General features: G+C 43.1%; 1 protein-coding gene across 3 annotated transcripts in view; it reads right to left on the bottom strand.

The window, feature by feature from the left end:
- The window catches only part of LOC308335085 (protein Dok-7-like), a 37785-nt gene that overhangs the window by 21765 nt on the left and 70 nt on the right, over positions 1 to 15950 (bottom strand). For all 3 annotated transcript variants that reach the window (XM_080792047.1, XM_080792048.1, XM_080792049.1), the window contains exons 1-6: positions 15918 to 15950; positions 15745 to 15790; positions 13633 to 13863; positions 11557 to 11757; positions 5460 to 5579; positions 311 to 412 (exon numbers count right to left, since the gene is read on the bottom strand). The exon at positions 15918 to 15950 is cut by the window's right edge and continues 70 nt beyond it. In XM_080792047.1, coding sequence (XP_080648173.1) covers positions 311 to 412; positions 5460 to 5579; positions 11557 to 11757; positions 13633 to 13863; positions 15745 to 15790; positions 15918 to 15950 — 733 coding nt within the window. The remainder of the gene's footprint in view (positions 1 to 310; positions 413 to 5459; positions 5580 to 11556; positions 11758 to 13632; positions 13864 to 15744; positions 15791 to 15917) is intronic.

Here is a 15950-nt window from a genome sequence, read left to right as displayed (position 1 = left end):
TCAGCCATGTCTCCCACTGCTATTCACCACACAATAAACACGCCTAAATCAAGCGTGTGGATAGTATTACATTTGCAAACTCAAGTTAAAAGTCAATGTGTTATTTGAGCACCTCCATAGATCCGTACATACTCAAAAATGTAAATCAAGTAAATTTCTTCAACTGCCTTATCGCAGTAGACAGCTAAAGAGCACTCAGGTCCTAACAATGGTCTCCTGCTCTGAATAATGTTTACAATGGGGGTCTGTGGGGGTCAGAGAACCTAGTGTGGGGGTAGATGGAGGGCATTACATCCCGGCGAGGCCCCACCTGTGCTGCTTCGGTGAGACAGCATGCTCAGTCGTTTCTCCAGCTCCTGGGCCTCATGGTTGGCCCTCTCCTCTGAATGTGCCTTGTTGGCACTGCAGGGATCTGTCAGAGAAAGCACATAGTTATGAGCATTGATATATATATATATATACGCCTCGATCTATAGACCTTATTGTTTGTATAGAAACATTGAGACACACACGTTGCTTTTCCAACACGGTTATTTTGAGAAGCGCTCCTGTGTGTGAGGCTCGTGAGGAGCGCCCGAGCGAACTGCTCTGCGAGCCCCCACAAGGAACCCTGGGGCTGACGCGCTTATCCACAGTGATGTGTGTCATGAGGAGGATAAGCTACAATTCCTAAGGTTAATTAGACATCTCACAGATTTAAAAGTTTTTCAATGTTTTTGTCTTCAAACTTTTTGTGCCCGAGGCACAGAGGCAAAACAAAGCCTCTGTAAAACATGTTATCACTCTTATTATGTACACATTTTACTAACAAATACAAAAAAATGTAAAGCCAAATATTGGGCGTGAGTGGTTAAGGTGTGTACCACATAGGTTGTGATGCCTGACAGCGAATCCCCGGTTTGATTCTCTGATTCTCATGTGGATCTGCCCCAGTTTCCCTTTCTCTCTCTACACTGACTATAAAAAGGAAACAAAAGGCCCTCAAAAATAACATTAACATAACAATTTAGATTTGCTTATAATGACAAAACCAAAAGAGGGACAGCAGGTTGAAAATGGTTCAAATATATTTAAATGAGAGGCAGGGGCTGAAATGCCATAAGAGGGCACTTTTGGCCAAAAATAGTGAAAATAGCAGATCTACAAGCTCACAACGCAGAGCTTGTAGATCAGCTATTTTCAGGGTGCAACCCAGCACTCTTTATCTACTGGAGATGCGGTGTACGACATGGATTTTGAAACAAATGCAATGCAAAATGCTGCGTTCAAGTTCAGGAGACTTCTGAAAAAGAAAAAAATATATATCCTGAATGCTGCCTTCCGGTATGGCATGGAAAGGAGAGGAGGGCATTTGCATTTCTAAAAGGGCAGGGGTAAACGGGTAAAAGGGGCAGGGGCTGAAGCCCCCTTTGATATCCCACCTCTTCAAAATCGCCTTCCCTAGCTAACCCTTTTCACTGTCTTTTAATGTTCTTTAGCTTTTAGTGTTATTTTTCCTTTTTCTATTAAAGTTGTTTTTAATTTGTTGTTACCTCTGTAAAGCCCCCCCCCATGTAAAGCGTCTTTGGGTACTCAGAAAAGCGCTATATAAGTTTGAGATATTATTATTATTATTATGTGTGCACGTCCCTGCTTGACGCCAGTGTACCCCAGCATACCATTTGGGAACCACTGCAGACGACACCAATAATTGAAAATCTTCTCGTCCTAATTTTGCACAGGGGCAACGACGGACGGCTCCTTCTGACAAATTGACAATCTCGTTTGTAAAATTGTAATTATTGCTTCAAAGCCTGTTTAATCAAAGAGGAACGTCAGTGAGGCGGTCAACCTGACGTCACTGAGAACATGGGATCTATGGAGTGACGCAGCCGAGACTGAATTTGCAGCCGCGGTGACAACAGAGACAGCTGTGAAAACATGCTGCTGCACACATACCGTGACCCACAAATACCGCCACCCATTTGGGGGTGCCATGTCTTTGTGCCATACACACACACACACACACAACGCACAACATCATCGCGGATAAAATTAGTCGTGCTGTAGTTAGCCGAAGGTTAATTTACACTTTTGTCTTGGAAACCATATTTTGGGCCAGCGATGCGGTCACATGACAGAGGTCCTCCATCCAGAGCAGAGGAGGTGGCGTGTCGGCACCCCCCTGTGTGTTCAAGGCGGAGTGTTAGCGGCCGGGGTTGGAAGAGCAGAGAAGGGGGGTCACACAGGGGAACACCTTGCAGTGTTTGTTGTGCAACACCACAGGTCTTATTATTAGTCTGACCACATGCCCCCAGCGGTATGCACGTTGCCGCGGGCGGGTAAAGACCACGTCCCCTGGCCTGGACCACCAAGGTCAGCTGCTATAGAGCGCCGCTGGGCGGCATCGATTTGTCTGATCTTCCCGTGTCTTCTAGGGATAATATGGCACGAGTAAACATTACCTCGGCCATCTGCAAACACTTAAAGGACCACTTCACCACTTTTCAACATCTCTTCATATGATTGGTCCTCTCACTAATGTTCATGATAAAACACGCCCATTTTTTTCTACTCGGTCTGTGTCTCATGATAGGAGAGGGCTGTGGGGCAGTTCAGACACACATCCACCAGTGACATCATCGTTAGGCAGATTTGTTGTGAAATATATTTAGATTTTTATTATCGTGAGAACGATGGCTTCCATTATCGCATTGCAACTTTTCAGGAAAAGAAAGCCTGCCGTTTCTATTAGCTTGGAGTAGAAATAAATTGTGCTATTTTATCATGAACATTAGTGAGGACCAATTATAGGAAGAGAAGTTGAAAAGTGGTCTTTTAACCACTTTCAAACCTGGCATCCCTATTTGGGGTTATGTCGGTAGGTGAACATTATCAAACCTTTTCGAGATTTTCTTTAAAATAACGAGCTGCATGCGGCACTGCATGCAAGACGACGACGTCGTCATTATTTGATGAAGTAGTGCTTAATTGGCTCAGGTTGTTAAGGACCTCATGCAATCACGGCACTGACTGATGTAAGAGAACCCTGTGCCCTTTCTTTGAAATTAACTCATTTTGGACTGAGGTCAATTAAAAAAAAAGGCTTCTAAATCCTAAAATGTTTCTGAAAACCCATGTTTCTATGTCAGTGGTGCTCAACCTTTTTCATGTCAAGGACCCCCAGAATGATCTCTATTGGGCCACGGACTTCCATCTCAAAATATGTAGTTCAGGGTCACCCAGAACACAATATTGTAGTTAAAAAATTTCGCTCTGAAATATATATTCATTCACGACTTTTCAAAAATAGTATGAGCTTGTAGATCTGCTATTTTTCAATAGCTCAATCATAACATAATGCTAACACCAGATGGGGTTCCCGCCCAAAATGGATTAAAGAAAGACAATTAGCTGAAATGAGCAAACCATCCGATGTCTGATAACTCTGTCTCTTCCTGTCGTGCGTTGCCCTGCGTGCAGTAGCAAAGTAAGTTTACTCGATTATTGTACTTAAATACGAGTATCTGTACTTTACTTGAGTATTTGTGTAATTTTGGATACTTGTGACTTTCACTGTAGTACATTTCAAAGACAAATATTGTAACTATTACTACACTGCATTTTCAAAACTATATTTTGTGGTACTCGGGATTAGGTACTCTGTGCACCTCTGCCCGTATGCAACACAGAGATGGTTGTTGATAATAATGTGGGTGCGCTGGAGGCTGGAGCACAGAGAGAGAGAGAGAAGGGAGAGGTATGTGAACGAGGCGACGGGCGAGTGACGCAAATGAAATGACAAGAGGGGCTGGAGATCAGATGAGCCAGCGGGGTTAACAAAATAGAGATGAAAAGAGGGAGACGGACAGTTTCAGTTTAGAGTGCCGAGTGGGAGACAGAGTGGGGGACAAGAGCTGACTAACAAAGGGATAGAGAGAGAGAGGGAGAGGGAGAGGGAGAGAGAGAGAGAGAGAGAGACTGGAGGGAGAGGAACATGAAAAAGTGTACATGAGTTGGGTGGGGGGTGGGGGTGGGGGGGGGGTGGGACAGTGGAATCCTGTGGATGAGGTTACAAACATGCTCAGAGTGATTAGAAGGGTTTGGGTGCTCTGCTCATGTGAACCGTAACTTTGACCTCTCTCTCCCCCTTTCCCTCCCTCTCCCCCAACTGCTATTTATTCTCCTACCGCGCCAACAATAATAGGAGGAGAAGCTCAACTTCTGATAGGGCATAGCCCTGTGAGGAAGAAAAAAAACAAGAATACCCACAAAGCACACAGCTGCCCAACCCCAGTCTCACCACTGCAGCACTTTTCACATTGTACGATAAGAATGAGAAATGCAAGTCTGGAATATAAGTCTTCAGGCTAAATGGGCTAGTGGGGGGAAAACATCTTGTTTTGTTGCGTGTTGCTTATTATGTGCACCATGTGGCTTCTGGCATCTGGACAATTCAATTAGATCACATCTGACTAATTAGATCATTTTTTTTTAAATTATTATTCATATTTTTGTCCCATTAGATAATATACGCAGTGTGAGAGAGTATCTAGTCAAGATATGCAGGAATAGGATTGAATAAGACAATGAGTGCATTATAGGTTATTAAAAATACTGACTGTATTCAAGCTGATAAGAACTGCAGACGTACCATGCGCTGTAGTTTACTGATGTACATGTATCATGATAAGAACTGCAGACGTACAGTACCATGCGCTGTAGTTTACTGAGGCACAGACAGACTTTCTATGTATCATATTTATCCGTTCTCCAAATTATAGTTTATAATATATTATGCGCTCACACACACAAAGTAGAGTGGTTGGAGAGATGCAAGCAAAACTTTTTATGATTTTTTGTTTTTTACATGTTCTAGTTTGTTCTAATAAGTTTCAATAGCAGCAAATTGAAGACCCTGGTATTTCGTGGTGCTGGCAGAAATTCTGCATTTTATGAGAACATTAATCAGAATTGATAAAAAAATCCAATGAACTGAATAAACCAGTAAGACGCCTGAGGGCGAGGTCGCGGGCACGCATCCGCCTAGGTGACAGTATGGGGGCATGGGGGGGTAAGAACTTAAATTTCGGGTCTGTTGAGAACGGCTGCCGGGCGCGGCTGCACTAATAACTTTGGGGCAGGCCTGTCTAGAGTTTAAATGGACAGGTATCCGTCAAAAGGGAGACATCGAAGAGGAAGGATGGATAGGGAAGGATTAGATGAACATATGGAATGTCAGAACCGGTTGCAGTTGCAAATTGTGTCACTAAATTGACTGCCGTAGTGTGTGATTTCAGCGTAACTGGATTAATTTGCACATAAATTGCACATTCGATTACAGATAATTGTTTCACCCCTAGCTTCCTGGCAACAAATCTCCTAGCCTGTGATGTGTGTGTGTATAGATCTCTGCAGGCCAAGTCAATGTTCCACGCAGTCCTTGCAGCTAAGCAGCATTAAACAGCTCTGGTACTGACCCGGCAGAACTGGCTGCAGTCCATAGGGGCCCCTGGAGGGAGAGATGCCCCTGACGATGCAGTCAAACAGAAAGCTGATCTGCTCACCATCCGCCGATGCAAGGAAGAACACACCGGCCCCTGTTATGGATGGACAGAGACATATATTAGATATTATAGCGTGCGAGACATCTTAATAATACTGTTGTTGTCAAGAAAACACCGTTTGAAATACACTCATGGTTTCTAAGGTGTGATTTGGGGCCCTAAGGATGAATACAAAATGAATCCCAATACTGTCCAATAATTAGATGGGGAGGGGGGTGAAATGATGACACACACACACACTTGACCCTCACAAGTATAGTGATACAGGCACACACACACACACACACACACACACACACACACACACACACACACACACACACACACACACACACACACACACAGTCTCTTGTGATTGTGGATTAGATTTTTCATTCAACTGTTATGACTAGAGTTATTGGTATTGCTCCCTTGACTACCATCTTCTATCATAGTAGGGGATATTATTATCGTCGGAATCGTTACGTGGCGGATAGAAGCAATTTGATACAGACGTCCCTTGGGGTCATCCTAAAACATCCCAGAAGGGGTGCACAAAAAAATTAAACTTATCAAAATGGCCACCTAAACTGCTGACATTTGACTCCAAAAGAATCTCCAAAAAAGCATACAATTTGGCATGCATGCGACTTGGCGATTGACAGTGTTGGCGATTGACTCAAAAGGTCTATAGAATCTCATAGAATAACATACAATTTGGCACATACAGTATGTCCTGATGATCATCATAGAAGGGGTGCCCAAAGTTATCTGAAACAGGAAGTGAATTATAGATTTGAAAATGGCCGCCTATACAGTGTTGGTGATTTTGGGCTTTGTCCTCTCCCGTCTCCTACTCCCAGGGTGCATGATGTCTGTTGGTTATATTGTGGGGTTTGTGGGATGTAGTTAATACAGGTGTAAAATTTAGGGGGCTTTGACAATAGGTATATTGTTGGGTTTTGTATTGGGGACTTGTATGTGAATTAGGCCAGGTATGAGCACCTGAGGGTGGGGGGTATAAATGGCCGTGTGTTCATGGACACTGTGACTTCTGGAATAAAGGCCAATCATTGGGGTTCGACATATTTCCTGCCTCTGGTCGTAAATCTTTAAAAGGTTAATGGCCATTGCTCCCTTGAAACCTTTGGCCTATCTCAAAGTGCCCAACCACCACCCAACCTGTTGTCGATCCCCAAAAAGCAGTTTGTCACCAAGAAGACAGTCCTTAAGTTGTCACCCTGTCCCTATAAGACCACCCATGCTAGGAGCTGACCTCAATCCCGTTCAACACACACAGCTGCCCTGGCCACCAATCAGAGGTTTGGGTCACTCGAGGGTCTACACACCAAACAAGACGGGAGTCATAATTGTTGCCATTTACCATTCTTCCTGGCCCAAACATAAAAGATAAGTCAAGACCTATATTGATCCCAGGGGAGAAATTCAGACACAAAAGGCAGCACAACCGTTAATATACAAGATAATAATATAATATAAGACACATAACTACATAATCGTTGCCAAATTAGCCATTATGTCCCTATTTTGGGAATGAACATTTTCCACATGAAAACAAACTAACAAGTGTGCTATTTGTCATATGACAAAGTATTAAGCTTAAATGTAAGTATTAGGTTTAAAGGAAGTTTAAACCTAACCTTTCAGTAGTTTCAGGGTTTTTTTCTGTAAAAAGTCACATAATATATCAAAACCATTTCCCACCCACCCATGCATTGCATCAGCTGTTTCTCAAGGCTACTGAAGCCTTGGGCTACAACGAAAACAGAGAACAGGTGAGGGAAAGCGCGAGGTTTATTATGACAGACATACCTAATACAGATGCTGTATCAAAGGAACCAAAACAAGCCATGCAAACTTTGACAGACCGTCTGCACTCTGATGAATTAGAAAAACACCAAAATAAGAAAAGAAATGCCACAAACTCAACTTTTTCAAGGATACTAGCTACAGCAGTACTGGTTCAACTTTTAGAGATATTGAATGATGGAAGGTAATTCATCAACACAATCTTATCAAACAATAACACAATATTCTGAGAGGCTAAGAATATCATCAAAATGGTGTTCCGTGGCTCAAATGCCAAATAAATAATGGACCTTGATATTAAAAAGGTTGACAACCACTGATTTAAACCACAGGACAGCATCGATTTAGAGACCCTTGATGCCAAAACAAGCGACAGTAACGTTTGTTAATTAAAAGTAATTGCAATTGATTAACAACCAGGTTCTCGGAATGCCTCAATGGGAGCAGGGACGACAAAAAAATCTAGTGACTCATGCAGTGTGTGTGGGAGGGTGTAAATTAAGTATAATTTCTGCAGGAGGGCGGCAAGTTTGGCCTTCTTTATTATAATTTCTTTACAAAGTAATTAACAACTTAAACACCATGCCCCTTATTCTCGGGGGACGAACATTCGCCCGAAATAGCCGATCTACAAGCGCTTTACGAGCTTGTAGCTCTGCTATCTCTGTGCAAAGAGATTGGGTGCAGAGGGAAACAAGAGCAGACAAAGTACAGTTGCCACTCAGGTCTGTTTCACTAAGAACTGAGGATGAAGGTACGTGGTTAAGGATGACACCACCACACTTGGATAATGAAAATCACACCGGTGTGAACTAAGTGGTGCAACTCCCCTCTCTCTCTCTCTCTCATTAGCAGGCAACAGTGCAACACTATCTCTCTCTCTCTCAGTTTCTGGCACAACAGCGCCACTTTTTCCCCTACTGGTACTCTAAACATAGTCACAGACAGTCACATAGTCACATAGGTTAGGACGGACATTGCCGTTCCTTGGAGTGGTTGCACCACTCAAAAAGCAGAGTGCTCTAAAATCCTACAGCATTTGGACTGTTCTCGTGAGGCCCCGTGTTGTGGACTCCTAAAAAGCCACCCAATGTCTGAATCAGTGCCGTTTTTGGCAGCAAATTAAAAATTTTGTTTAGTCATAGTTTTAGTCACCCGGAAAGTTTATAATGTTCGTCTAGTTTTAGTCGACTAAATATCATAAGATTATAGTCGACTAAATCTACAGTTGATTTAGTCGACTAAAATGTATTTTGGCGGCGCCTTGATGCCGTCGTAATGGCTGATTTTACACTTGCTGAAAATAGCCGATCTACAAGCTCGCGCTGCGACGCGTTGTGAGCTTGTAGATCTGCTATTTTCAGCATGCAACCGAGTGTATGATCCACTGCAACAGAGTGGATCTCTTTAATGTCCGCTAGTCCCTCCCTAACATTGCCGTTTAGTTTTTATTTGTTGACGAAAATTGTCAATATATTTAGTCCTAGTTTTAGTCGACGAAATCAACACTGGTCTGAATGTGTTTTTGTGAAAGTATATGGATAACTAATGCAGGTATCATTATACTGTAGAACACCAACGCTATTAAAGCCACCGTGACAGTGCTGATACATTAACCAGTAACACTGTCCCCTCAGCTCTCCATCTGCTGTGGATAAACTGTACTGGCTGGGATTACATATCCCAGGAATGCACACCCTTCAAGACTCACAAACAGGGACGTGCAGAGAGCGTTAGAGAGGCAGGGGCTGGCTGAAATCACGTAAAAAAGAGGGCACTTTTGGAGAAAAATACCGAAATTAGCTGATCTTCAAGCTTGTAGATCAGCTATTTTCAGGTATTTTTCTCTGCACTCTTTAGTTAGTGGAGATGTGTAGTGCACGACATGGATTTCGAAACAAATTTGTTCAGGAGAAAGAAATAAAAGCAACTTTCCTGAATGTTTCCTTCTGGTTTGGCATGGAAAGGAGAGGAGCTGGCATCATGTGCATTTGCTTAGTAAATGCATGTATTCATGGTCTGGTTGAGGGCAGTTGTTCAGACGAGTATAAAGGGCAGGGGCTGAAGCCCCCTTTTATGTTCATGTGTGCACGTCCCTGCTCAGAAACATCGAGGTGTGTCTTCATGGGCACATATCACCAACAAAACATAGTCTTATATTCAGGCCAATAGGGTATTCATTGAAAATTGCACCCGTTTATCCATTTATTTATATTATTGTTGCTATTTTACTATTAAATGAACGCTATTTTATATCAAATTTGGAAAGTTTTATAAAATGACATGCCCAAAATAGGGACCCCTGGGCTTAAGTGGTTAATATTAAGCTGCATCTCAAAGCCAACGGCCGATTCAAGCTAAATAAATCACAAGTCACATTCTTTTCTTGAGTGTCATGTTTCCAGAGGGCTCATCGTGTATCCACAGATTCCACAGCACTGTGATGTCGCCGGCTATCTGGCACTCTCGTCGAAGTCGTCATGCCCGTCTCCGTCCAATCCAGGTGTTGACATGCACTCGTCTGCCGTCTCCCGTTTAATGCTTTCATATTCATTCCAAGATGTAAAACTGGAGCTTCGCCTTAATGTAGCCATACTCGCTGCTCTGGCGGGTACATGTGTGTAGTACTGCACTCCAGTACTCCACTGGAGTTTGTGCTAAAGGGAAACAAATATGTCCCAGCAGCAGCATTTCACGCCGCAAGAGATGTGTTCAACCATTACAAAGAAACAAACCCCTATTGATGTCATACACAAATACATCTAAACTTAAGACTCACTTTAATGTTTCATAGAACTCTGGTTGTGACTGCCTGGGGGAGATCGGCTCAACGGGCAGACTGAAGTGAGACAAACACTGACTGAGTTCAATCCTCTAATCCTGATCCTTGACACATATGTTCTCTGCCTTGAGAAGTGCAGTTGGAACAACATAATAAATTCAATTCAACCCACGGTGGTCCGACCGACTAGACTAGACACTGGGCACTGCACTGTGGGGGTGTGGAACGCGTGTGTCGAATTTGAAGTCGTTGGGCCGAACAGTTCTCGAATTACGTGGATTACAGTATGTACACACACAGCAATTTGGTGCAAGTATAGATAGATAAGACTAGAGCGGTGCCCATTGGGCACTGACTGGCCTACTTGAAACGATGCAAGTTGGAAATGTTGGTTCCACAGTAATGTCTGCAATCTCATGTTTTTCTGAATCTCATGGCCATCAATTTGGATTGAATCAATGCATTTCACATTCCAATGACCTCAAGGACTGCAATAGTGTATTCAATCAAAATGTATTTTGTTGACGACAAAAGTAGCAAAATATTCGAATGCCTGCCTAATATAAAAAAATAAAAACCTGAATTTCCCTGGCTGGTCTTATGGTAGAATCTAGGGGGTATCAAACTCGCAGCTAGACACTAACATGATACATCTTTCATAGACCTACAGTGAGTACACATAACATAGCATGTTGTGCAAACATCCGTTAAGAACAAAACCACCTCTGCTGCCAGCTTTCCAGAACATCCAAACCAGACAGTGGCCTTGTGGTTAGAGTGTCCGCCCTGAAACTGGGAGGTCGGGTTCAATCCCCGGCCGGGTCATACCAAAGACTGTAAAATGGGACCCAATGCCTTCCTGCTTGACACTCAGCATCAAAGGGTTGGATTGGGGGGTCAAATCTACTAATCAAATGATTCCCGAGTGCGGCAGGGCTGCAGCCCACCGCTCACAGCTCCTTGGCTCACCGCTCCAAGAGATGGGTCAAATGCGGAGAACAAATGTCACTGCGGTAACGTGTGTGACAAATCGTATGACTTTGACTTTGATCCCTGGACTCAGTGTTCAGCCAGTCTGCCATCGTATTCTGACTGAAAACATCAGCAAATGCATCACACATATCGGAAGCAGACATGTACAGTAGACATGCAGGATGGCAGGCCCTGTGACAGTACGTAGCCAGAATGACATTGAAAACAAGCAGCAAGTGTTGAGTGTGGTTGTATTTTCTAACGTCTGAAATCCCTACACTACAATACTATTATTATATAGTATCTCTCTCTCTCTCGTGTGTTTCACTCTTATAGTTGCTGCTACTCTTGATTTTCCCCATGCACGAGGAGGATCAATAAAGCTCAAACTTAACAAACAAACAAGCATATATATAACATTAATGGAATAAACATTCATTGACTTACAGTAACCACATCGTGTTCCCCCTTCAAACACAAAGCCATTCGGTACCGGTCCATATCTGCGTAGGTCTGGGAGGTTCCAATGGCCGGTGACGACAGGGGGGGTGTCCCTGGCTAGAGCCAGGAGGTTGTTGCACAAGTGAAGACTTGCAGGTCCACTCTCCAACTTGGTCCCTGGTAGCACTCCAACAACAAATCTGTGAACTGAGGGAGAAGAAACCAGTTTCCAATGAAAGCTAAACAAACTCAAGACAACAGATATATTAACTATAAAAGGGACAGAGAACACTATTTCATCATAAAACGGATTGCTCCAGCATGTCTTGATTCATTAATTCAGTAATAATAAGAGGCATGAAAAACAGCTGAGAACAGAGTATGAGATCAGTGAGTCTCTGGGAACATAAAAGGCTCAGATCTAAAGCCCAGAGCAATCAATCAAAACGTGTCATAAATATCAGGGTAATTGAGTCAATACTGTTGCTAATGAGCAACACAAGAAAAGGCTGTTCTGGGAGTCTGTGCGTCCGTGCGTGCGTGCGTGTCGGTGCGTGCATGCATGTGTGTTAAGAACTTAGTTTATATTCATACTCCGCACTAGTCCGCAGTACGTGTCGCTTGCCGACAAGAACTGATTTTCAAGTTAACAAGCTTGTTAGCCAAGTCAGCACATCCTGGCACATCCCCTTCCAATTAAGATTAGTGTCATCCAAAAGTTATCAGCAGCATAACAACTATAAAACTGAGCCTGGGCAATATGAAACATTCTCTTTGAACACCAAGAAAATGGAAATTAAGTGAATCATCTATTTGAGTTGCTAAAGAAGTTTTGACTTTTGAGGAAATCAACATCTACAATAGTATTGAATAATGATGTTTGGCCCACAATTAACGAACACGATCACATGAGCACTGTCATTTTCATAGCCGCTTCAGACAGGAAACCTGCCAGGTGAAACCAATGTAGCAGGTGATAAAAAAAAAGGAAAATCAAAATGTCACTCAAGCTTGTCTTGTCATCACTCGGTTTGAGAAAGATTCATATGGTGTCACAGTTCAGAACAAAAGCATTCGCACACAGTGGCCCCTCAGTCTATCGGGTGGCAGGTGACATTTCTGTAAGCCTGGCCTGGCTCCAAAATCCACTCTTCAGTGTTAGTGTAAGGAAAGCACACACGTGTAAACATCATGCATGGCACAGACGGGCACACAGTCACACACACATCCATACCAGCGCACATGCAAGCATGCAGACGAGACCCCTCCCGGGCCCCCCCCCCACACACACACACACACACACACACAATTATACAGGCACAGCTGCAAGCCTGCAACGTGATGTCAATTGGACGACTCCACACGTCATGAGGACCCAAACCACAGAGACTAGTAACCGCCGCTACAAATCTCAAACAAGAGTTTTTGTAAATGAGGGCTATATTATGTGAGAGTCAGTATACTTCAAGTGGTTAATTCGTTGAGCTGTGAAGCAATGTAAAGCTGACACTGCCCATTTGTCTAAACTATACTATATGCACATCTAGGTTGCATTTCTGGCTACTTTTGAATTAGAATCCTGAAAAGTAACAGTTTTTGACATATGAGGTTTTTCCGCCCGACACAGACAATCAATATCTAAAGGGAGGAATCAGAGTGCTGCTATGTTGCTTGCAAGTATTACTTATTTTTTTATTAGAAATGCCTACAAGCTGGAAAGCATCTCAAAGTTTCAATGGCATCTTAGGTCCAATTAAAGAAACGTTTCAACAGACTCAGACTCAGCAGCAACCTGCTGAATCCACATCCCAGAGACAAAACCGTTTACAGAAAACATTTAGAAATATTGATTTAACAATTAAAACTCACTCCTATTCTATGTTAAGGACCCAGGACTTTTTTTTATACGATTACTCTGGAGTCTGTACAGGCAGATGTTGTTGTGACACATTGGTGAAATAATCATAAAAGTTATAATGTAACTCTCAGAGTGTACAAAATATAACAGAACGGACCCTATACTAGTGTATACTCTCAGAGATAAATTAACGTAGTTCATTAGTGTCACGTAAAGCACCTCACCTTCTCCGAGGCTGTATCGTATGCGTATGTCCCAGGCGTGCAGAGTCTCCTTGCTGTCAAAGCCCAGCAGAGTAGCCTGGGCCAGGCAGATGATGGCCAGTGTGTGGCACACACCCTCGAACCACTGCCCTGTCTCCAGCCCGCAGATATCCTCCAAGGTGAAGCTGCCCCTCTCCCGGTGCCCCTGGGCTTTGTCTGACTTGTCTTTAAACACCAGCAAAACCAGACAGTCTGCAAGAGTCAGAAAGGAGAGAAGACAGGTTCATACATCAGCAGCAGAACCAGACAGGTTACAAGAGTCAAGGGCCGGGCAGTGCGTGCACATCGTTTAAAATTGTGTACCAAGTCAAGTGGATGGCACACCACAGCTTTTACAAATACAATGATGAATGATATAGTTATTGTTATTTAACAGCCCTTCAGGAAGGAGAGGACATACTGTTTTCACGGTCACTGTATTCAAACATTTAGTAAATTGATACTAGTCTACAAAGCTAAATCTTTTAATCTTTTTAATTTAACTCAGTTAGAGTAGCATAGAAACTGGAACAATGTGCACAGCAGCAATATTGGAAAGAAAGTGGGCCTGCTGATATTAACCACTGTGCTACACGAGGACTGCTTGAAAACAAGTTGCTGCAACACAAGGGGGCTTATCCTCCTCTCTCTTTCTTTCTTACCTGTAGTAATTATAGCCTACTAATTTAGGCTCTCACAAGTGGCTCTCACAATGTTCTAACTTCAAGGACCCGGCCCAAATGGGTCCAGAGACAGAGTTGCACACCCAGGGGATCATTTGGAAGCCCCTCAAGGAACCATGGGGGTACCTGACCTGAACCACGAGACCCACTGGTGCAGCAGTGTTCCCCCAGTGAGCAAACATGCATACCATCAGCACTGACCAGAATGGAACAGAGCCTATTAGTATAGTATAGTGTGAAGGAAGAGGGGCCCCATTTTTAATTTCCAACATTGCTGCTGTGCATAGAACCTATTCAGGGTGATTGATGTGGGTCTTTTGGGAGCATACGTTCCTGCCATTTTAAATTAATTCATCATTAAAATGTAATTAAATCCTCAACTTCAAATAATCACTGTCAACTAGCTGTCAAAACAGTATAGGCTACTCCTCTTTCTTTCTTTCTTTCTCTCCCTCTCTCTCACACACACACACACACACACACACACACACAAGGTATGAACATGGACAGCTGTGATAACATTGACAAAACGTTTGAAGCATTTATAGTTAGCCTATATGCCAGGCCTAACCTGTTGAACAATATATATTCACCCTCAAAGAAGCCACCATTTAGCCGAGTGTAACTCAATATTTGTCACAACATTGATCTTTAGTGAGAGTTGCATAATCCTACACAATAGAGGAACATCAAAGCCCTGGGCTCTTGAAGCAAAGCCCATGGTAAGAGCGACAGGACACATGAGAAGTGAAATTTCCAAGAGTTGGTAAGCTTCAGTGTCCTTCACTTTAACTGGATACCGAAACGCTCTCAACAAAATGGACGTCGTTTATCACGAATTAATAATGTGAGACACATTCGGAAATAATAATATTATTAATAAACAATTTAGCCGAGGCCAACACAAACGTAGAATGCTCCCCAAAACCTGCCTGAATGACATTTGCCTTACAATCGTCCCAAACAATATAAGGCTGATTCATAATAAACCATGCAGTGAGAGACTAAACCAAACTAGCCATGATTCATGACTCTCGTATTCATCATGGCAGTCATGTTTCAGGGCTAAAACCAAACCAAGTTATATGAACGAACAAGAACCTGAAACCATCATGGCAGGCCCAACAACAATAATGAAGACGCTACTAGTGTAGACAGACTGTACAACACTAGCCCTATCTGTCAGATTACGAGCGTCATGTGAACCATGGCTATGTGTGCACACACGGTATACAATATTCATTTCATGGCATGCAGAACTTTGACTTCTAATGCTAGTACTTTAGACATGGCATCGCAGAGCTTTCAAACACGCGTCACTGGCAGCTCTGCGTGGAAAAACAGCAGCAACGCCATTCCAAGTTCAAACAACGCACTCATGCAGTCTGATCTGATGTGAACGTCAACGTACCTGCTACAGGCGAAGGCTTGCGGATCACAACCCACCTAGTCTTCCACTGTCAAAAGTAAATAACACGCACAAAGTTACCAGTCAAACTCTTTTCAACGGGAATCAATGTGCGCCGTTGTAACGCGGTGCATGCCATGAATGATATCCGTCAATAATGTCTAAATTAACAACACCTTTTTTCCATCTCTGAATTTGACGTAGCCCTC

Source organism: Protomyctophum bolini, assembly GCF_963924005.1.
Source record: "Protomyctophum bolini genome assembly, chromosome: 20".
In the NCBI taxonomy this organism is placed as follows: domain Eukaryota; kingdom Metazoa; phylum Chordata; class Actinopteri; order Myctophiformes; family Myctophidae; genus Protomyctophum; species Protomyctophum bolini.
This window is presented reverse-complemented; position numbering and strand designations above follow the sequence as displayed.